General features: G+C 40.5%; 1 protein-coding gene across 8 annotated transcripts in view; it reads right to left on the reverse strand.

The window, feature by feature from the left end:
* The window catches only part of lepr (leptin receptor), a 212,608-nt gene that overhangs the window by 18,345 nt on the left and 172,036 nt on the right, over positions 1-22,227 (reverse strand). For all 8 annotated transcript variants that reach the window (XM_073063177.1, XM_073063178.1, XM_073063179.1 and 5 more), the window contains 4 exons: positions 15,219-15,435; positions 14,833-15,024; positions 5,893-5,994; positions 1,958-2,063 (listed from right to left, as the gene is read on the reverse strand). In XM_073063177.1, coding sequence (XP_072919278.1) covers positions 1,958-2,063; positions 5,893-5,994; positions 14,833-15,024; positions 15,219-15,435 — 617 coding nt within the window. The remainder of the gene's footprint in view (positions 1-1,957; positions 2,064-5,892; positions 5,995-14,832; positions 15,025-15,218; positions 15,436-22,227) is intronic.

The following is a 22,227-nucleotide window of genomic DNA, read 5'->3' on the forward strand; positions in this document are numbered from 1 at the left end:
TCCCTGCGAAAAGCAGAGAGGGGTAGAGAGGGAAAGATATCCTTAGTAGTGGGGTGGTACATGGCCTCCTCTACTGCCATGATGAGGCCAAACTTCAGTTGGAGGAACAACATCTCATATACCGTCTAGGTAGTCTCCAGCCCCTTGGTATGAACATCGAATTCTCCAACTTCCGGTAATTCCCTCCTTCTCCCTTCCCCCATCCCACCTTCACTCTGTCTCCTCTTCTAGCTGCCTATCACCTCTCATGACTCTGCCTTCTTCTACTACCCATAGTGCTTTCCCCTTAGATTCCTTCTTCACCTCTCCTGCCTATATCCCTCCCTGCTTCCCCTCCCCCACCCCTTGATTGGTTTTCCACCCTCCCCCTTCTTTATAGGGCCCCTGCCCCTCCTTCTTTAGTCCTGACGAAGGGTCTCGACCCGAAACGTTGACTGCTTCTTTCAACGGATGCTGCCCGACCTGCTGAGTTCATCCAGCTTGTTTGTACGCCTTGATTTGACCACAGCATCAGCAGTGTACTTTGTGTTTAAGAAGAGAGCGTGGCCTGGATGGCGGGATTCCTTGATGATGGATGTTGCTTTCCTGCAACAGCTCTCCGTGTAAATGTGCTCAGCGGTGAGGAGGAATTTCCTCAGGATGGACTGGGCCGCATCCACTACTTTTTATAGGACTTTCCATTGAAGGGCATTGGTGTTTCCATACTGGGCCGTGATGCCAATATACTTTTCACCATCCACCTTTCAAAGTTTGTCAGAGTTTTAGATGTCATGCCGAATCTTCGCAAACTTCTAAGGAAGTTGAGGCACTGCTGTGCTTTTACTGCAATGGCACTTATGTGCTGGACTAATGGCAGATCCTCTGAAATGATATCTCCAAGGAATTTAAAATTGTTGACCCTCTCTACCTTTGATCCCCGATGAGGACTGGCTCATGGACCTCTGGTCTCCTCCTCCTGAAGTCAATAATCAGCTCCTTGGTATTGCTGACATTGAGTCAGAGGTTGTTTTGGCATCACTCAGACAGATTTTCAATCTCCCACTGACATGCTAATTTGTCACCATTTTTATTTCATCAGTGCTGTTACCAGCAAACTTAAATATGGTATTGGATCTGTGCTTAGCCTCACAATCATAAGTATAAATTGAGTAAAGCAGGGGCTAAAGCACACTGCCTTGTGGTGCCCCTTTGCTGATGGAGATTTTGTAGGAGAATTTTTTGCCTATCTGCATTGACTTGGATCTGCAATGAATATATCAAGGATCCAATTGCACAAGGAGATATTGAGGCAAAGGTCTTGAAGCTTATTGATTTGATTCGAGGGGATGATAGTATTGAATGCCGAGCTGTAGTCAATAAACAGCATCCTGATGTACGTCTCTTTGTTGTCCAAATGTTCCAGGGTTGAGTGAAGAGCCAATGCAATTGCATCTGCTGTGGATCTGTTGTGACGGTAGGCAGAGGGTGCTAGAATGATCCAGTTCTTTTGAATACAGGACACTCCTGATAGAGTGAAACTTGTGCTTTTAATTACATTTTGCATGGCATTTTTCTACTGTTTTCTCCATATTATCTGTTCTCAGAATGTGAGCAACAGAAGGAAGACCCATATTTATTGTGTGGTCTGTTTTGGCTTGTGATTGTGAGAGTACAATTAACCTTGAACTGCTCATTCTGCTACATTGTCATACTCACTGCACAACTGCAAACTGCAGATGTATTTAATTTCAAGTTAAATTAATATTGATATTGTTTTAATTGCTGCAAAACTCCAACCTCCAAACCCATTTCTGAGCTTTACTTCAAACATACTATTTGAAAAATTAAGAATTTGTCAGCTTGGTGACTCAGATCACCTCTGAAGCATTCTTTAAATCACACTGGGAAAAGAAACAACTTTAGCAAGTCATTCTGATGAGTCTTAACATTTCTACACCTAATAGATATGCAAACGTACCTTTGCTTGGATATCAAAAAGATTCCAATCAATAAAACCGAGGATAAAAATACAAGTGGTAGAATAACATTCTGCATTCCATCATTGTTGGCTCGTGTCACTGCTCCTGAAAGGAAAAAAAAGGATTTCTGATGTCATTTTTTAAACTGTTACAGAAAGGTCTATACAACTGCACTCATATCATAGCATGAGTAATATAATGGGTTGTAATTATTAAATAAAAATCAGTGTTAATTTTTTTCTAATGTTTGGCTGGGTGAGTGCTATCTTGCACTTCACAGCTTAAAGCTTGCAGTTCAGTCTTAGGTGTGCATTGAAAGTAAACTGAAAGCTGAAGAAGGCAGCTGAGTGCACCAGCTAACATCAGTGTTCATTATTAATGATCAGCTTCTGTTTCTAGTTTCTGATCCTATGACCAAATAAGGAAAAAGCTGTGTTGTGGTGTGACACAGTGCCAAATTGAAAGTCCCACACAAGCAATGTGAGGTATCCATGAACATTACCTCGCTATTTCTCTTTTGCACTATTTAATTTTTATTGTAATTGACGGTAATTTCATGTCTTTCTGCCATGAAAGAACTTCCATTCCATTTGTCAGTGATAACAAACCTTATTCAGAAGGTTGTTGAGTTCTGTTCAAGTCACAGTAAACCAGTGACTTCAGAAGAAAAAAATACGATCGTTTTAGAAAGACCTCGTATTATTACTGAATAGAGGAGTTACATCAGTTTGAGCAACATTTGAAGAACATTAGCAACCAATGCAAAGCTATAGACTACATAATACCATGCCATGAATCACAAGGGCACATCATATTGTCACAAAAAGGAATATACATTCACAGGATGAATCATGTCACTAATGTCACATACTTTTCTCTCCTCTGCCTAAGACATGAATGGCTTCCAGGGATTGCATCTAATTACAACCCTGGGCATTCTGAGGCTGGATGTCTCCCATAAAGTCCCCATTAGGACCTCCTGCCTTTCAAATGTAGCTGATATGCAGCCTAATCCCTTTGGAACTGGTGTGGTCCTGGCTGTCCATTAAAATCACTTGCATCAACTGTGTGACTCAGCCACAAAGACTACTTCTGTGGGCTTGTTTCCAGCCTGCAACTCAGAATCATATTCTAAACAAGCTTCTCTATATCTTTCAGTGCTATCTTCACACCTGATGGGCTGCTTAGTCCTGGACAAAGATGAGCTTTGTGAGTGTTGTTATCACAATGCATGTCTAAATAAGTGGAGAGTTTCCATCACATTCACATCATCCTTCCCAGATGGTGGGCAGGCTTTGGGGTATGAGCAGGTGAGACCCTAAGACCATAAGACATACAGTGGGAGCAGAATTAGGCTAGTTGGACCATCAAGTCTACTCTGCCGTTCAATCAAGTTTGATTTTTTCCCCTCTCAACCCCATTCTCCTGCCTTTCACCCCACAACCTCGAACATGCTTACTAATCAAAAATCATGGTGGCAAATGCAATGTTGGCATTTATTTCAAGGGGAATAGAATATAAAAACAAGGAGGTAATGTTGAGGCTTTATAAGTCACTAGTCAGACTGCACTTGGAGTACTGTCAACAGTTTTGGGCCCCATATTTCAGAAAGGATGTGTTGTCATTGGAGAGTCCAGAGGTGGTTTACGAGGATGTTTCTGGGAATGAAGGGGTTAACTTATGAGGAGCGTTTGGCAGCTTTGGGTCTGTACTCACTGGAATTTAGAAAAGTGCAGGGGGATCTCATTGAAACCTACTAAATGTTGAAAGGGCTAGATAAGATGGATGTGCAGAGGATGTTTCCTGTGGTTGGGGTATCCAGAACTGGAGGGCACAGCCTCAAAATTGAGGGGTGACCATATAGAACAGAGGTAAGGAGGAGTTATTTTAGCCAGAGTAGTGAATCTATGGAATGCTCTGCCACAGACTGCAGTGGAGGCCAAGTCTATGGGTATATTTAAAGCAGAAGTTGATAGATTCCTGATTGATATGGGGAGAAGGCAGATGCATGGGGTTGAGTGGGAACCCGGATCAGCCATGACAGAATGGTGGTGCAGATTCAATTGGATGAATGGCCTAATCTGCTCCTATGTCTTATGGTCTAACCCTATCCAACTCCACTTTAAATATATCCAATGACTTGGCCTCCACAACTATTTGTGGCAATGAATTTCACAGAATCATCACATTCTGGTGAAAGAAATCCCTCCCCATCCCTGTTCTAAAGGGACATCTTTCCATTCTGAGGCTGTGCCCTCTGGTCCTAGACTCTCACACTATTGGAAACATCTTCTCCACATCTCAGTTTTGATCACCTCACTACAGGAAGGATGTGGACACTATAGAGAGAGTGAAGAGGAGATTTACAAGGATGTTGCCTGGAAAGGAGGGGGTACTTTATGACAATAGGTTGAGTGCACTTGGCCTTTTCTCCTTGGAGCAAAGGGGGATGAGTGGTGACCTGATAGAGGTGTATAAGATGTTAAGGGGCATTGATCGTGTGGATAGCCAGAGGCTTTTTCCCAGGGCTGAAAAGGCTAACATGAGGAGGCATAGTTTTAAGGTGCTTGGTACAAGGTACCAAGTGGATGTCAGGGATAAGTTTTTCACACAGAGTGGTGGGTGCGTGGAATGCACTGCCAGTGATGGTGGTGGAGGCGGATACAACAGGGTCTTCTAAGAGAATCTTAGATATGCACATAGACCTTAGAAAAATAGAGGTTTATGTGCTAGAGAAACTCTAGGCAGTTTCTATAGATTACATGGTCAGCACAACATTGTGGGCCAAAGGGCCTGTAATATGCTGTTAATTTCTATGTTCTATGTTCACTCTATCCAGGCCTTTGAACATTCAGTAGGCTTCAATGAGAACCCAACCCTTGCACATTATTCTAAGCACCAGTGAGTACAGGCCCAGAGCTGTCAAATGTTTCTCATAGCTTAATCCTTTCACTCCCAGGATCATTCTCATAACCTCCTCTGGACCTTCTCCAATGCCTTTCTTAGATACGAGGCCAAATCTGCTCACAACTTTTGCACAAGATACTCAGACTCTGTTGCTCTGGTAGCTACAGTATTTAACCGGGCAGTCTAACTCCATTTCTGGTTAAAGCAAGGCTAAGCAATGGAAATGCTATTGAATATTAGGGATAGCTGCTTGGACTCTCTGTTTTAAGAAATGATTGTTTGTTACTTTTGCGTCATCAGTCATATCTCGCTTTTACCAGGTCCTGCCTGAAATGTTGTCTGGATCTTGCAGCATGCAGCAGTGGCATACATTAAAATGTTTGCTTCTGTGCACCAAGACCTAGACAACATTCAGGCAATGTTTTATGATGATGATGCAGTCATGAATTGATATTGGTCCTTAATGTCAAAATCTTGGGTGAAGAAAGCAACGAAGAAATAAACCTTCAGCCCAAAGGTGGAATATAGAAGAGTTGTTGGAAGGGATAGGGGGAAAATCAGAAAATAATTTCTCTGTCCCTAGTACTATGTTGCAGTTGGGCACCATTTGTCATTGGCAACTCTGGAAATATTCTAAACAAGCATGGTTAAATAAAACCACACTTAAATAAACTCCGAAATCTTACTGAATCCTGTCAAGTTTGACTTCAGAATTACATGGATTAGATCTCCATGACAGGCATCCAGTCTCAAACTCTGTTGATGTACTTTGGGTAGCAGTTGAAAATACCCTCAGAGGCCACTTTATTAGGTACACCAGTACATCTGCTTGCTAATGCAAATTTCTAATCAGCCAATCATGTAGCTTCTTGGCTTCTGTTTGGCCTTTATATGGTAAAGGAATCCATTGGAATAAATTTGTATTATTTGGACAATGTTTTGAGTACTCATATGTTCCATCATCACCTTCTCCTCCTATGCAAGTATGTGTTACCAATTAAAATACTCAGCACTAAAAATATAATACCTTCATTTTTAATCTTCATATAAAGGCTGCTTGGTTGTCCTTCCTTTTCAGAGAAAATTGGATATATCGTCAGTTGGTACTGAACAGATGGATAAAAATGGTCTGTAAAGATAAAATATTGCAATGGTAAGCTTAAAGCGGTGCTGATACACAACAGTTATAGTGTCATAGAACTATAGAGAACTAGAGCACAGAAACAGGCCCTTCAGTCCATCTAGTCTCTGCCAACCTGTTCTACTGCCTAGTCCCATCTACCAGCACTCAGACCATAGTGAAAATCTAGAACCAGTAGTCACTGTTGAATAAAAGAAATCACTCAAGCATGAGGTGAAAGCATTTCTTCTCAGATAGTAGCAAGTTTGCAGGTGGAAATTTTAATATTTTTACACAGAGGTAAACAGATACTTGACAAGAAATGAGGGACATGTAGGTACAAAGGAATTCAGAGTTGTAATTCAAATTAGATCAGACATTTTGTTATTAAATGATGGCGAGGCATGAGACGCTGAGTTGCTAACTCTAGATCCTAGTTCACATTTGAATGCCCCCTTACAGCTGTTATCTTGCCTTTTAGATAGAGGTCACAGGTCCAGGAGGTACTGTTGGGGAGTCTGTGAATTTTCTGCAAGGACATGTTTCTGATAGCTGGTACATTCCATATCATCTGTAAAATAATGTTTATGTAAGTAATGTGATAGATGAAGAGAATTTGGACGCCAGTCAACTAGGCTCCATTTTTCTAATAGTGTCAAGTTTCTTTCCGAGTGTCAAAGAAACCAAACTCATCAAAGCGAGAGCACTGTATTCCTGTTGCAAGGTTGTACCATATAGATAGTAGAAAATCCTTGGTGGCATAATAGGGACTTGGGAATTGAGTCAGTTGGTACAGAGTTCTCAGCCTCTGACCTCCTCTTGGAAATAATGCTGTGTGTGCCTGGTCCAGTTACATTTCTAGTCAATACTGATTCCCAAGAATTCATTTAGGGGAAATTTGAGGAGGACAATGTCATTCAATGTCACGGTGAAGTTTGTGATTTTTTTGGATTTGTTGGAGATAGTTATTCTTGGCTGCTGTTTGGCCTTTTTTTAAATGACATCCAAGGTATTTAACATCAATTAGAATCTTTGAGCATAAAGTAAACTCTGCTCAAGTTGAAAATCTGGTTCTTCCAGATGTAGACACCTCCGCAAACATAATTGCAAATAATAACCAGATTCGTGTTAAATTAGGAATAAGATTGAGGGTAATGGCACAGGTGCTGTCCTGAATTTGAACACAACCTGCCAAGAATGCTCGTCATGCAAACAGCAGAGTTTGTATTTAGAAGAAGCCTTTTACCTTCTCAGAAGCTCTTCACAGCCAATTAATTTTTCCTCACCTAAATGTACTAATGATAGGTAACAGGATAGCTAAATACCATTACAATAACTCCAAGAAGCATCCGTTGATTTCAGTCTAGATTGTCATGGGGTTAATATGAAAGAAACCATTGCTCTTCTTTAAATAGTGCCATGAATTTTTTGGTAAAAGGCTTCTTCCAATTATAAAGTTTGCTTTTTGTATGATGTACAAAGCAGTGATTACAGAGAGCTTACTCTTTCTAGACATTTTTAATATGTGCAATACTTTTTTTTCTCCTTTGGGCTGGACACTTTTATCACAGGAGGCAAAAGAAACTCAGACAACCCCCGTTCACAGACATGTTTCTGGTATACGATGTAAAGTTGTGCATAACATGAACACATAGCCTCAGTTTTGATGAAAGCAATAACTATAGAGAAAAGGGAAGCAGGGAAAGAGGGGGAGAGAGGGAGAGGGAGAGAGAGAGAGAGGAATATATATATATATATATATATATATATATATATATATATATATATATAACAGACCCCTCTAGCCCAACGAGCCCATGCTGCCCAATTAGTTCCACGTGAGCAATTAACCTACTAACTGGTGTGTCTTTCGAATGTGGGAGGAAACCAGAGCACCTGGAGGATATCCACAAAGTCACAGAGAGAATGTTCAGAAGACTTACAGGCAGTGGTGGAATTGACCCGAGTCGCTGGTGCTCAATAGCATCACTTTCGGTTAATAATAATAATAATAATAATAATAATAATAATAATAATAATAATAATAATAATAATAAATTAATAGAAAAAATGTGGATAACATGTAAGGCAAGCTGCTATATTGTTACCACTCATTTTAGACTACCACTAAAATCCCTCTCCCTCGATTCTTCCCTTTTCTCTATAGCTATTGCTTTCACCGAAATGTTAACATCAAAACTGAGGCTATGTGTTTAGGTTATGAACAGCTTTATATACTAGAAACATGTCAGTGAACAAGAACAGTCTGAGTTTCTTTTGCCTCCTATAATCAAAGTGCCAAGCCCATGGGAGAAAAAAAAAGTAATGCACATAATAAAAATGTCTAGAAAGAGTAAGTTCGCTATAATCACTGCTTTGGATCCATAGATATGTGTTGCCTATAGCAAAGAAGGCTTCTTGTATACAACAGCTTTAAGTTTGTTTATATTGTTATTTCATGAACCATTTGGGCTCCTGGTACTTTAAAAATCTCACAGAGGACTACTTTATCAACTTCCGCTGCTTGTTTATAAATTGTTGCTCTTCAGTTCACTAATGTGGGAGATCCAGATTTAGCCAAGTTAACACTAACTGACACACACACACACACACAAAAGCAGTATATATTAAGATGCATATTAGACTTTTTGGTTCATTTTGAATCAGTAACATAATGATAGATGATCCTCACTGTCAAACAAAGAATAAAGAATTACTGTTGGCAGTAGAATAATATTATGTCACTCTTGACATTCATAAATAAGCATTTACGTTTTGCTTTGTATGAAATCAAAATACTGCTATATCACTCTTTCAGATTATCAACAATAACTTCACACTTCCATTTATCCCTACATTCATAATCAAAGTGTTTGATGCTTATTGTGACTGTTTCCACTGATATGACAGCATCTAATGACAATTCCTTTTTAATTAAATCTCCTGCCGAGTTGTGATTCCTGTCAAAACCACTATCCATCTATGTAGCCTCGAACACCAAATTCTACTAACCTTTCTCCCAACTTTTCTGTTGCCCAATTCTTTTATCGAGCTTTATCTTTTGCCCATTTGTCCTTTAAAACCTTTCTGTTAGCTATGAGTAATACCCTTATAATTTCTTCCTTATCAAGTCATTCTCCTGTACTTGTTACCTCAGCTTCTGCAAAATGACGCATCTCTAATGATTTCAAACCAACCATAAGCTTTCCTAGATCAGTCCACCAATTAGCTTGCCATCCTGTTGTTACCTGACCTCAGATAAAATTTGATCTCCGTCTCTTCAATATAGTTCTCACTTATTGAATTGGCAGTCTTTTACTTCCCCATCATTCTTATTTTCTTCTTCCATATCAACTTTGTATCCAGGAACAAATAGTTCTGCCCAAGATCCAAAATTCCCATTTCACTCACTTTTGATGCTAAGCTTACAATGGGACCTTAGCATGACCCTGCATGAGGGAAGGATAAGAGGGTGGCTGAGGAAACATCAGAGAACATAGAATGCCCTGATTAAGATTTCTACTGCTATTCAGTGAGGTATTTTATTTTATCAGTTTCTGTAAATGCAGTGTGTCCTGCAGGTAAGAGTAGCTTGGCTTCAGCTGAAGGTAAGGAGCCATGTTGTCCAATTTAGGAATGTTGTGTCAGCCAATCAGAAGTGGGATGGCATGGAACATTCTCAAGAGCTTGGTGGGAAGACAGTTCTGAAGGACAGTAGTCTGCTTTTGGGTCTTTCAGAGGGAGCAGCAGAGCAGGGCACAAACGTATTAAGGAACTGAAGCTGCAGCTCAATGACCTTCAACTGAGACTGGAGAATGAGGAGGTGATAGATAAGAGCTACAGGGAGATAGTCACCCCTAGGTCGCAGGAGGCAGGTAACTGGGTGACTGTCAGGAGAAGGAAAGGAAATGGGCAGCCAGTGCAGAGTTCCCCTGTGGCTGTTCCCCTCAATAATAAGTATACCACTTTGAACACTATTGAGGAGGACGAACTACAAGGAGGGAGCCGCAGCAGCTGGATCTCTGGCACTGAGTCTGGTGTTGTGGCTCAGAAGAGAAGAGAGGTGAAGAGGACTGCAGTGGTGATAGGAGATTCCATAGTCAGAGGAACACAGATAAGATTCTGCATTAGAGTTACCCGGATGGTATGTTGCCACTGAGGTGCCAGGGTGAGGAGAGCTGTGGAGGTCCTGAAGGGAGATTTTAGGTAGCTAGGTAGTGTCATAGAGTCCTGGAGAAGTACAGCAGAAAACAGGCACTTCAGCCCATCTAGTCAATGAGAAACCATTTAAACTGCTTACTCCCATCAACTTGCAGCTGGATCATACCCCTCCATACCCCTAATATCCATGTATCTACCTCTTAAATGTTGAAATCGAGCTCCTATCCACCACTTGTGCTGGCAGATCATTCCACACTCTCATGACCCTCTGAGTAAAGAAGTTTCCCGTCATGTTCCCCTTTTAACTTCTCATCTTTCACCCTGTTCCATGATCTCTGGTTCAGATTTATGGGAACTGGGATCTCTTCTGGGGAAGGTACAACATGTACAAAAGGAATGGGTTACACCTGAACTTGAGGGGGACCAATATCCTTGTGGGCAAGTTTGCTTGAGCAGTTCGAGAGGGTTTAAACTAATCTGGCAGGGGATAGGAGCCAGAGAGATAGGGCTGAGGATGATGTAGCTGGTTTACAAACAGAGGCAGTATGTAGTGAGATTGCTAGCAATGAGAGGCGGTTGATAGGGCAAAATGGAATTCAACAGGATGAGTTGTAATGTAAAAAGAGAACAAAATCAAAAAAGGTGAATACAGGACTGAAGGTGTTATATTTGAATGCACACAGTATATGGAATAAGGTAGATGAACTCATAGCACTGTTACAGATTGGCACATATGACATTTTGGGCATCACTGAGTCATGGCTGAAAGAATATTATAGCTGGGAATTTAACGTCCAAGATTACACATTGTATAGAAAGGTCAGGCAGGTAGACAGAGGGGTGGTGTGGTTCTGTGGTTAAAGATAAAATCAAATCATTAGAAAGAGGTGACATAGTGTCAAAAGGTGTTGGATCGTTGTGGGTAGAGATAAGGAACTGCAAGCATTTAAAGACCCTGATACAGTGTGTTAAAAAGTATTCACCTCCCCCCTCTTTGAAAGTTTTCATGTTTTATTGTTTTACAACATTGAATCACAGTGGATTTCATTTGGCTTTTTTAACACTGATCAACAGAAAAGACTCTTCTGTGTCAAAGTGAAAACAAATTTCTACAAAATGGTCTAAATTTATTACAATTATTAAACACAAAATAATTGATTGCATAATTACTCATCCCCTTCAAGTTAGTACTTGGTAGATGCACCTTTGGCAGCAATTACAGCCTTGAGTCTGTGTGGATAGGTCTCCATCAGCTTTGCACATCTGGACACTGCAATTTTTTCCCCTTCTTTACAAAACTGCTCCAGCTCCGTCAGAATCCATGATCATTACTGAACAAGTCCAACCACAAATTCTCAATTGGGTTGTGGTCTGGAGTCTGACTTGACCACTCCAGGACATTAACATTGTTGTTTTTAAGCCATTCCCATGTAGCTTTGGCTTTACACGTACGGTCAATGTCCTGCTGGAAAACAATTCTTCTCTCAAGTCACAGGTCTCTTGCAGGCTGCATCAGGTTTTCCTCCAGGATTTCCCTGTATTTTGCCCTCTACCTTCACAAGCCTTCCTGGGCCTGCTGTAGTGAAGCAACCCCACAGAATGATGCAGCCACCACCATGCTTCACGGTAGGGGTTGTGTGTTTTTGATGATGTGCAGGGTTTGGTTTATGCCAAACATAGCATTTAGTCTGATGGCCAGAAAGCTCAATTTTGGTTTCATATTCTTCCATATGAATTCAGAGTGTCCCACATGCCTTCTGACAAACTCTAGCTGAGATGTCATGTGAGTTTTTTCAACAGTGGCTTTCTCTTTGCCACTCTCCCATAAAGCTGTGACTTGTGAAACACTCGGGCTACAGATGTGGTATGCGCAGTCTCTCCTATCTCAGCCACTGAAGCCAGAGCTGTCACAGGTCTCCTGGTGGCCTCCCTCACAGTCCCCTTCCTGCATGGTCACTCAGTTTTTGAGGACAGACTGCTGTAGGCAGATTTACAGCTGTGGCATATTCTTTCCATTTCTTGATAATTGACTTAATTGTACTCCAAGGGATATTCAGTGACTTGGGCATTTCTTTATATCCATTGATTGTGCTTTTCAATAGCCTTTTCATGGAGTCGTATGTAGTGTTCTTTTGTCTTCATTGTGTAGTTTTTGCCAGGATACTGACTCACCAGCAGTTGGACCTTCCAGATACAGGTGAATTTTTACTACAATCAATTCAAATGCCCTGACTGCACACAGGTCTCCAAAAGCAGATCTCCATTTAACTAATTTTGTGACTTCTAAAGCCAATTGGTTGCACTAGTGATGAGTTGGTGTGTCATATTAAAGGGAGTGAATACTTATGCAATTAATTATTTTGAGTTTTATGCTTATATTTGGATCACTTTATAGAGATCTGCTTTCAATGACACAAAAGAGTCTTTTCCTGTTGACCAGGGTCAAAAAAGCCAAATTAAATCCACTGTGATTCAATGTTGTAAAATAATAAAGCATGAAAACTTCTGGGGCAGAAGTGGGGTGAACACTTTTTATAGGCTGTGTACACATCCCAAAGAATAAAGAGGCAGGATGATGCAACCGTGGCTAACAAGAGAAGTGAAGCCAATGTAAAAGCCAAAGAGAGGGCAAATAATAGAGCAAATATCAGAGGGGAGAGGATTGGGAAGCTTTTAAAAACCAACAGAAGGCAACCAAAAAAACAATCATAAATCATAAAGAATGAAACTATGGAATACGATGGAATAGCCAGTAATATTAAAGAGGATACCAGAAGTTTTTCAGATGTGTAAAGTATAAAAGAGAGGCGAGACTAGATATCAGACTGCTGGACAATGATGCTGACGAGATAGTAATTGGAGACAAGGAAATGGTGGATGAACTGAATAAATATTTTTCAGATGGACTTCGACAGTTTAGGAGAACGTGCAAAGAAATGGCAGATGGAATACTGTTTCAGGAAGTGTATGGTCATGCACCTTGATAGAAGAAATAGAAGCATAGACTATTTTTTACATGGAGAGATAATTCAAAAATCTTAGGTACAAAGTTACTTGGGAGTCCTCATGCAGGATTCTTTAAAGGTTAATTTGCAGGCTCAGTCGGTGGTGAGGAAGGCAAATGTGATGTTAGCATTTGTTTTGAGGGAACTAGAATATAAAGCAAGGATGTAATGTTGAGGCTTTATAAAGTACTGGTGAGGCCTCACGTGGAGTACTTTGAACAGTTTTGGGCCCCTAATCTAAGAAAGGAGGTGATAACATTGGAGAGGATTCAAAGGAGGTTCAGGACAATTATTCCAGGATTGAAAGGCTTGTCGTAGAAGGAGTGTTTGATGGCTCTGGACCTCTACTCACTGGAATTGGGAAGAATGAAGGGTGACCTCATTGAAATCTATTGAATGTTGAATGGCCTCAGTAACGTGGATGTGGAGAGGATGTTTCCTATGGTGGGAGAGACTAAACCAGAGGACACAGTCTCAGAATAGAGGGGAGAAATTTCTTTAGTCAGAGAGTGGTGAATCTGTGGAACTTGTTGCCACAGACACGTGTAGGGGACTAAGCCAGAGGCAGAGGTTGATATATTCTTGATTAGTCAGGTCATGAAGGGTTACAGGGAAAAGGTAGGAAATTCGGGCTGAGAGGGAAAGTGGACCTGCCATGATGAAATGGCGTAGCAGACTTGATGGGCTAAGTGGCCTAATTCTGTTCCCATATCTTATAGTCTTATTTTTTGAACAGAAAACAATGAAGTTCTGGAAGTTCCTGCTGAAAAGGGAGGGGCTGCAAGCCATCAGTATACTGTATGAAAAATGTATTTGGACGAGAACTCAAAATGCTGAACTCTGTGGGACTGTAGATCAAGAACTGAGAAAGGAATTTAATCCAAACTGTTCCTTTTTTTAGCTGTTTTGAAACTCATGGTCCAACTACCCTGCTCCTGTGTTATAAACTTCAATGATTCTATGAACTGCGGGTGATCCCCAGACCACAACAGCATGAAGCAAATTTGCATTTTAGGCCCTTCACAGGTTTTGAATGACTGACTTATGGACATATTTACATACAACTGAGCCTTCATAGATGTTACTAAATTCAAATGAGACCCAGTCTTGGAAAAAAAAAGCTATTGACATGGAACCTCTCCACATTAATCACACACCATTGTCTTTTGAGAACACAGGCTGAAGCCCATGAAAACCAACCACTGAGCATGGGACATCCTGATTCTGTACTATTCATTATATCTAGGCAGTACAAGACAATTCATGCTCATGTTATCAACCCTCATTAACACTGCTGTTTGCAACACAACACTGCAATGGTTACTGCATTGAGAGAGTTTGTGTATTTTTCAACTTATGTATATCTGTGACAATTGAACCAATTTGTAACCTGAGGACAGCCTGTATTTATATTCAATATTAGGCCTAATTGTCCTTCAAGTAGAATATCTAGCTAAACTTGTGACCATTCCATTACCACTAGCCGTATAGAACCGTACAAAAGCAAAATTCCTGGACATTCATACTATACCTTTATTGTAATCAAAATACTGTGTGTACAGTGAAAACTGCTTAGTTATTTATACCCTGTGGAAAAGGGTCCATCCTTTCTGATAAGGCACATATTTGGAAGTCTTGCAACATAATAATTCCCAGTTTTAAATTACGTAACTAAACCTACCATGAATGTAGATGCTTGTGAGGTTCTCAGAAGCCCTTATCCACTTTAAGTTCTTCACATCGTTATTTGTCAGGCTTTTCCATTCTATCACAAAAGATGTTGGCTGGCAATTAAGAGGAAGCACTCTCCAAGAAACAGCTACACAACTGTTGTTTATTACGGAGGCATGAAGTGAATGAAGAACAGTCTCTGCTGTGATTAAAAATAAGTACTTTAAATTAAATATGGGAATATTAATGAATACAAAGCTTTCATTACACATTTGAGCATTCCAATTAACAAATCCATTCATAACTTCCTTGTAATCTAATTTTGCACATAATTTTTGTTATGTTCTGCAAACAAAACCAAGAAGCACAGAGTGGACTGCAGTATATTGAACCAACCTTTGCTGTTGTCCTTTGACAAGATTAATTTAAAATTCCTTCTAGAAGAACCAATAGAATTGATAGCAATCACAGAGACACTTTTAATTTCATTCGTCAGAGGAAAGCTGTAACTTGTAACATCTCCGACACGTTTCAGCCACGTAATGTTTTCTTTTGATTGATATTTCAATGTATAATCCTTCACAGTGCACAAGGCTTCACTTTTTGTCAGAGGCTATATTGAAGAGAAAAAAAAATCTCATTTTGTTACTATAATGACTTCAGATTCATATTCTATTGATTTTCTTTGTAAATACAATTGCAATACCAATTAAGTTGGGCAGAATATCACTTAAATCTAACAAGATGATTCATTCATGGAAATTAATCAAATCTACATTTTACAAAGCATCATCATTTACCCAGCTGTGATAAATTAGAACATAGAACAGGTCAACACATGAACAAGTACTTCAACCAACAATGTGCTTTCTTGACCAAAGAGTTAGCATTGAGGGGCCAGGTGAGATCGTCCATCATATACACTCCCAGAAACCTGGTGCTCCTAACTCTCTACATGGACGAGCCATTTATGTGCAGTAAGAACAGATCAGCCTGTACCTTCCTAAAGTCCACAATCATCCCCTTAGCCTTGTCCACACTGAGACTCTTGTTGTGCTCGGACCACTCTACCTCCTCCCTGTACACTGTCTTATTGTCATTGTTGATGAGGCCAACCACTGCTGTGCCATCAGCAAACCTGATTACTCAGTTTGAACTGGGTCATCAGTGCAGTCACGCATCAGTAGCGGGCTGAGCCTGCAGCCATGACGGGTGCCTGTGCTCAGCATGATGGGGCTACAGACGTTGCTGCCAACGTGGGCTGGCTGTGGTGTTCCTGTCAAGTAGTCCAAGATCCAGTTACGGAGAAAGGTAATGAGACCCGATCAGTACAATTTATCCGCCAGCCTCTGAAGAATGATCGTATCAAACACTGAGCAGAAATCGATTAACGGCACTCTGGCGTATGAGGCACCATTTTCCAGGTGGGACAGGCTTGAGTGGAGAGCAGAGGCTGAGGCATCATCCGTGGGCTGATTTGAGTGATAAATGAGATGTAAACTGGAAAGGACTGGAATTATTCTCCACAACTTCCGCTGTCTTCAATGGGATTCTACCACCAAGTACACCTTTTCCTCTTCCCCAGCCCAAAATCACTCTCCACTTTCTACAGGGTGATTGCCTTGTCTATACATCCCTCTCCACTGATCTCCCTGCAGGCAGAAGTTGTTCCACACCTGCCCATTCACCTCCTCCCTCACATCCATTTAGGGGTCCAAACAGTCCTTCCAGGTGAAACAACACTGCAAATGTGAGTCTGTGGGGGTCATCTACTGTATCCAGCATTCCCAACGTAGCCTTCTCTGCAATGGTGAGACCCAGCGTACATCGGGGAACCGCTATGTTGAACACCTTCACTCCATCTGCAACAGGCTGGATTTCCCAGTAGCCAACCATTTTAATACCCCTCCTCATTCCCATTCTGACATATCAGTCTATGACCTCCACTATTGCCAGGGTTAGCCCACTCTTAGGTTGGAAGAATAAATTCCATCTAGGTAGCCTCCAACCTGATGGCATGAATATTTATTTCTCAAACTTCCAATGATTTCTCTAACTTCCATTAATTTCTCCCCTCCCCTTTTCTCTTTTTCCATTCCCCATTCTGGATCCCCTCTTACCCTTTCTCTACTCCTCATCTGTCTATCACCTACCTCTGGCCCCTCCTCCTTTTCTTTCTCCCACGAGACACTGTCCTCTCCCATCAGATTTCTTTAGCCTTTTCCATCTGTCAGCTCCTAGCTCCTCACTTCATGCCCCAGCCCCTACCCTCCCCCTCACAGGCGTCACCTATCACCTATCAGATTGCATTCTTTCCACTCCCCATCTTCTCATTTTGGCTTCTTCCCCCTTCCTTTCCAGTCCCAGTGAAGAGTCTCTGCCTGAAATGTCAACTGTGTATTCCTCTTCATGGATGCTGCCAGACCTGCTGAGCTTCTCCAGCATTTTAATGTTACTTTATCTCTCTGCTCTCTTCCCGTACTATCAAGGGGAAGAAGGTACAGGAGCCCGAAGACTCTAACTCACAAACAGCTTCTTCCCCTCTGCCATCAGATTTCTGAACATGAGCACTACTTCAATATTCCTCCTTTTGTACTATCATTTAGTTTTGTAACTTATAGTATTGGTATATCTTTGTATTGTACTGCTGAAAAACAACAAGTTTTATGACATATAAATCCAGTGGTAATAAATGTGATTCCCATTCTAAGCCTCTCAATTTTATAAACTGATATCAGTCTTCCCTCAGCCTTTACCACTCCAGATAAAACATCCCAAGCTTGCCCATCCTTTGCTTATAGCACATGCTCACTAATTAGGGCAGAACTCTGCTAAACTTCTACTATATCCTCTCTTCAGGCTCCACATCCTTGCAGTAATGCAATGACGCAAACTGAATGCAACATTCCAGGTGCAGCTTAACCAGAATTTTATAAAGCTGCAACATAACGTCCTGAGTCTTGAACTCATTGCCTCAGCCAATAAAAAGGCAAACATAGCATGTGCTTTCTTTACCACGGCATTGACTTGTGCAGCCATTTTCAGGGAGCTATGGGTAGAGACTTCCAAATTCCCTCTGTAACCCTCTGATGCTATTAAGGTTGCTGCCATTAACCGCATTCTTCCCCTTACAGTCGATCTGCTGAAGTACACCTCACACTTGCCGTGATTAATCTCTGTATGCCATTTCACCTGGTCAGACTCATTTCTCAACACTAGATCCAGTACAGCTCCTGCTCTAGTTGTATAATCCACATACTGTACTGCTTGAGGAAGCTCTCCTGATTGCACCCAATAAATTCTACCACATCTAACCCTTTTTGCACTAAAGAGATCAAACCCTCTTTTGGGGAAGCTGAAGTCACCCAATGTGAAAAACCTGTTGTTTTTGTACTTTTCCCCTAATCTGCCCGCATATCTGTTCCTCCATCTATTGGCAGCTATTGGGGAGCAATTCCTTTGGGTTTTCATGAGTTTGTAGATTGTTTAATAATTGTTTATTAAATTATTGCATAAGTATCAATAGAAGTGATTGTTAACTTATTCTAAACCACTCTACCTTGGGCTACCTGTTATCAAAACACTCATTGCCTCATTTAATCCATCTCTTGTCTGGCTTTCTCTTTTCTATTTCCTCATAAATTTGATAATATTCAAAACCTGCTCACATGCTACCTTACTAAAAAGCTCCTTCCACCTACCACTGGCTTACATGGGTACCTAATTAAACCAGTCTCTAATTTTAAAATTTTTATCCTTGTTTTTAAAATCAAGTTGTCATTTTCACTAAGCTTTGAAACTCTCATTCCTCCAATTCTTGGCCATCCCAGAATATATTTACTCCACCATTAGCAGCTTTAAGTTTAGAAAGCAAGGTACCAACTTCTCCAGCCCTCTTTTTTTAAAAAAAAAGAGTTCAAGACTAATTTCTTTGACCAACATTTTGATCAACTGCTCTATTGTTCCTCACATGGTTCACTAACAGATTATGTTTGGTAATAATCCTGTGAAATAGAATTTCTTTGCTGTGGTAAGTGCACTACATAAACAGAAATGTGTAGATGGTGTTACTTGTCATTTTTATCTTTCTATTTGAGCTCTTCCTATATCATTAACCTGTATTTCTTAATTTTAATTCACATTTGAATTTCTCAAGCACGCATCAGTTCATAAATATAATGTGTGTATGTGTGTGTGTATGTGTGTGTGTATACACGTGCATGTTGTCTGTGTGTTCATTCTGGTTAAAATCAATTTGAACTGCAGCAACTCATTTTAAAATGTATTCAAACTCCCTTGTCAAACTCCAACAACTCATTATCTCAGTATTACTTTTATTTGCATGGATGGTCTTCTTTCATCAGTCTTTAACTATTTAAGTACAGTTTTTCATAAAATTCTACTGTATTTCTTTTTCCTGTAAATGCCTGCAAGAAAATGAATTTCATGGTTGTACATGGTAACATATGCATACTTTGATAATAAATTTACTTTGAACTATGTGAAACTATTTAAATTGAAATGGTGTGATCAATTTAAAGATGTATTAATAGCAAAAACAAATTACCTAATGCCTGTTAGATAGGTAAATAATCATTCCGACAGTCCTGATCAAAAAGCTACTGAACCTGGTCTCTGTACCTCCCTCTGTAACTGGATCCTCAACTTCCTAACTGGAAGACCACAATCTATGTTGATTGGTAATAACATCTCTTCCTCATTGATGATCAATATGGACCCACCTCAGGGGTGTCAGCTTAGTCTATTGCTCTACTATCTCTACGCCCATGACTGTGTGGCTAGGCATAGCTCATATGCCAATTATAAATTTCCTGATGATACAACCATTGTTGGCAGAATCTCAGATGGAGAGGAGAGGGGGTACAAGAGCGAGATATACCATCTAGATGAGTGGTGGCCCGCTAACAACCTTGCACTCAATGTCAGTAAGACCGAAGAGCTGATGGTGGATCTCAGAAAGGGTAAGAGGGAATATAAACCAATTGTCATAGAGGGATCAGAAATGGAGAATGTGGGCAATTTCAAGTTCCTAGGTATCAAGATCTCTGAGGATATAACCTGGTCCCAACATATTGATGCAGTTAGAAAGAAGGCAAGACAGCAGCTATATTTCATAAGGAGTTTGAGGAGATTTGGTTTGTCACCTAAAATACTTGACAACTTCTACAGAAGTACTGTGAAAAGCATTCTGATAGGCTGCAACACCGTCTCACTGTCTGGTATGGGTGGGGGGGGGGCATATGAAGTACAGAAAGTTGTAAAATTAGTCAGCTCCATCATAGGTCCTAGTCTCCATAGCATCCAAGACATCGTCAACGAGCGATGCCTCAGAAAGTCGACATCTATTACTAAGGACCTGCATCACCCAGGACATGCCCTCTTCTCATTGATACCATCAGGAGGGAGATACAGAAGCATGAAGGCACGCACTCAGCAATTCAGGAGCAGCTTCTTCCCCTCTGTCATCCAATTTCTGAATGGACATTGAACCCATGAACACTATTTCACTTTTTTCTGCTTTTGCACTATTTTTAATTTAACTATTCAATATACATATATATTCTTAATGTAATTTGTTTATTTATTATTTATTTTTCTATACTATCATGCATTGCACTGTACTTCTACTGCAGAGTTAGCAAATTTCACGACATATGCCGGTGATATTAAACCTGATTCTGATTCTAAACCACCTCTTCTCATTTGAATTTGTTTATGTCATGTTAATTTCAAGAGATTGAACTGTGAATTTTACTCCTTGAAACCATGCAGAGTACAATCAAAATGCCAGCATGAGAAACAATGGATCAAAATAATGCATTCCTTCCCTACTGCCTTCCACCATTCAGCCCATCTAAACCATACCAATTTCAGGGTATTCCCATCAGTACCATCTCCTAGCTAAAGTCCCTATGATTTATTTTCTCTCACATTCTCATCATTATCCCACTGATTCTCCTACCAACTACACTGGGGGTAATTACCGGGACCAATTAGCCTATCCATGTATCTTTTGTAACGTGCAAGGAAATTGGAAAACTATGGGAAATCCAGAATCACAGCAAAGCACAGCATTGAACACAGGTCTCCAGTGTGAAGCAGCAGCTCCAATAACTGTGCCTGCTGCATAGTGCCCCATTGTCCTAAAAGACTCATGTCATCTATCATAGCTCCATTTTTGCCAGGATCACAGAGTCCACTTTCTCAACCAAAGACCACTTGATCACAACTCATTTTAAAAACCACTCACGATAATGCCAAGCTCCTTCTAACTAAGCAAAGATTGTTACATTTACATTTTCTATTTTTCCCATCTTAATCACAAGTGAGGTTTCCGGATTTCACAGATAGGCAACAAGCACTTTCTGAAAATTCTGAAGTATTGGAAGTAGTTTGCTTTAAATACTGGTTATTTCCCAAAGTGGGTTTCCCAAATGTTTTCAAAAGTTACAATGGATGGGAAACTCCAAATGCTCAGCTGTTCAAATGTGAGCGAGTAAGATACAGACATCTGACAATTTTCTGAATTGTATAAGTAAAGAACAATACAAGTGCATGTGCCTAGCAATTCCTCCTCCAGTTAGTGACAGAAAGTCCACTGTGAAACCATATCAGTGCACTGGAGGCACAGGATACTGTCGGTGCTGAAATTTGGAGCAGCGCACAAAGAAATTGGATGCACCTATACCCTGCCAATTCTAGCTCCACCCTTCCTTCCATCTTTTTATACTTTTCCCCTCTGGCTTACAATCCAGATGAAGGGTCTCAACCACTTTCTTCCAAAAATGCTGCCTGACTGCTGAGTTCCTCCAATGCTTTGTGAGCTGTTTTATGTCAGTATTGTATACATAAAACTCATTTTATGGAATGTTATGTTGAAGATGATTAAGACATCGATGAGGCCTAATTTGGAGTACTGTGTTCCGTTTTGGTCACCTACGTACAGGATATACGCAAATAAGGTTGAAAGAGTACAGAGAAGATTTACAAGGATGTTGCCGGGTTATAAGGAAAGATTAAATAGGTTAGCATTTTATTCACTGGGACTGAGAAGACTGAGAGGAGATTTGATAGAGGTGTACAAAATTATGAGGGGTATAGATAGGGCAAATGCAAGCAGGCTATTTCAACTGAGGGTGGATGGGACTACAACTAGTTGGATGGGTTAAGGGTGAAAGGCAAAAAGTTTAAGGGGAACTTGAGGAGAAACTTCTTCACTCAGACAGTCATGAGAGCGTGGAATAAGCTGCTAGCACAAGTGGTGCATGCAACCATAATTTCAATGTTTAAGAGAAGTTTGGACAGGTACATCAATGGGAGGGGTATGGAGGACTATGGTCCTGGTGCAGGTTGATGGGAGTAAGCAGTTTAGATGGATTGCACA

The sequence above is a fragment of the Hemitrygon akajei genome, chromosome 12 (assembly GCF_048418815.1).
Source record: "Hemitrygon akajei chromosome 12, sHemAka1.3, whole genome shotgun sequence".
In the NCBI taxonomy this organism is placed as follows: Eukaryota; Metazoa; Chordata; class Chondrichthyes; order Myliobatiformes; family Dasyatidae; genus Hemitrygon; species Hemitrygon akajei.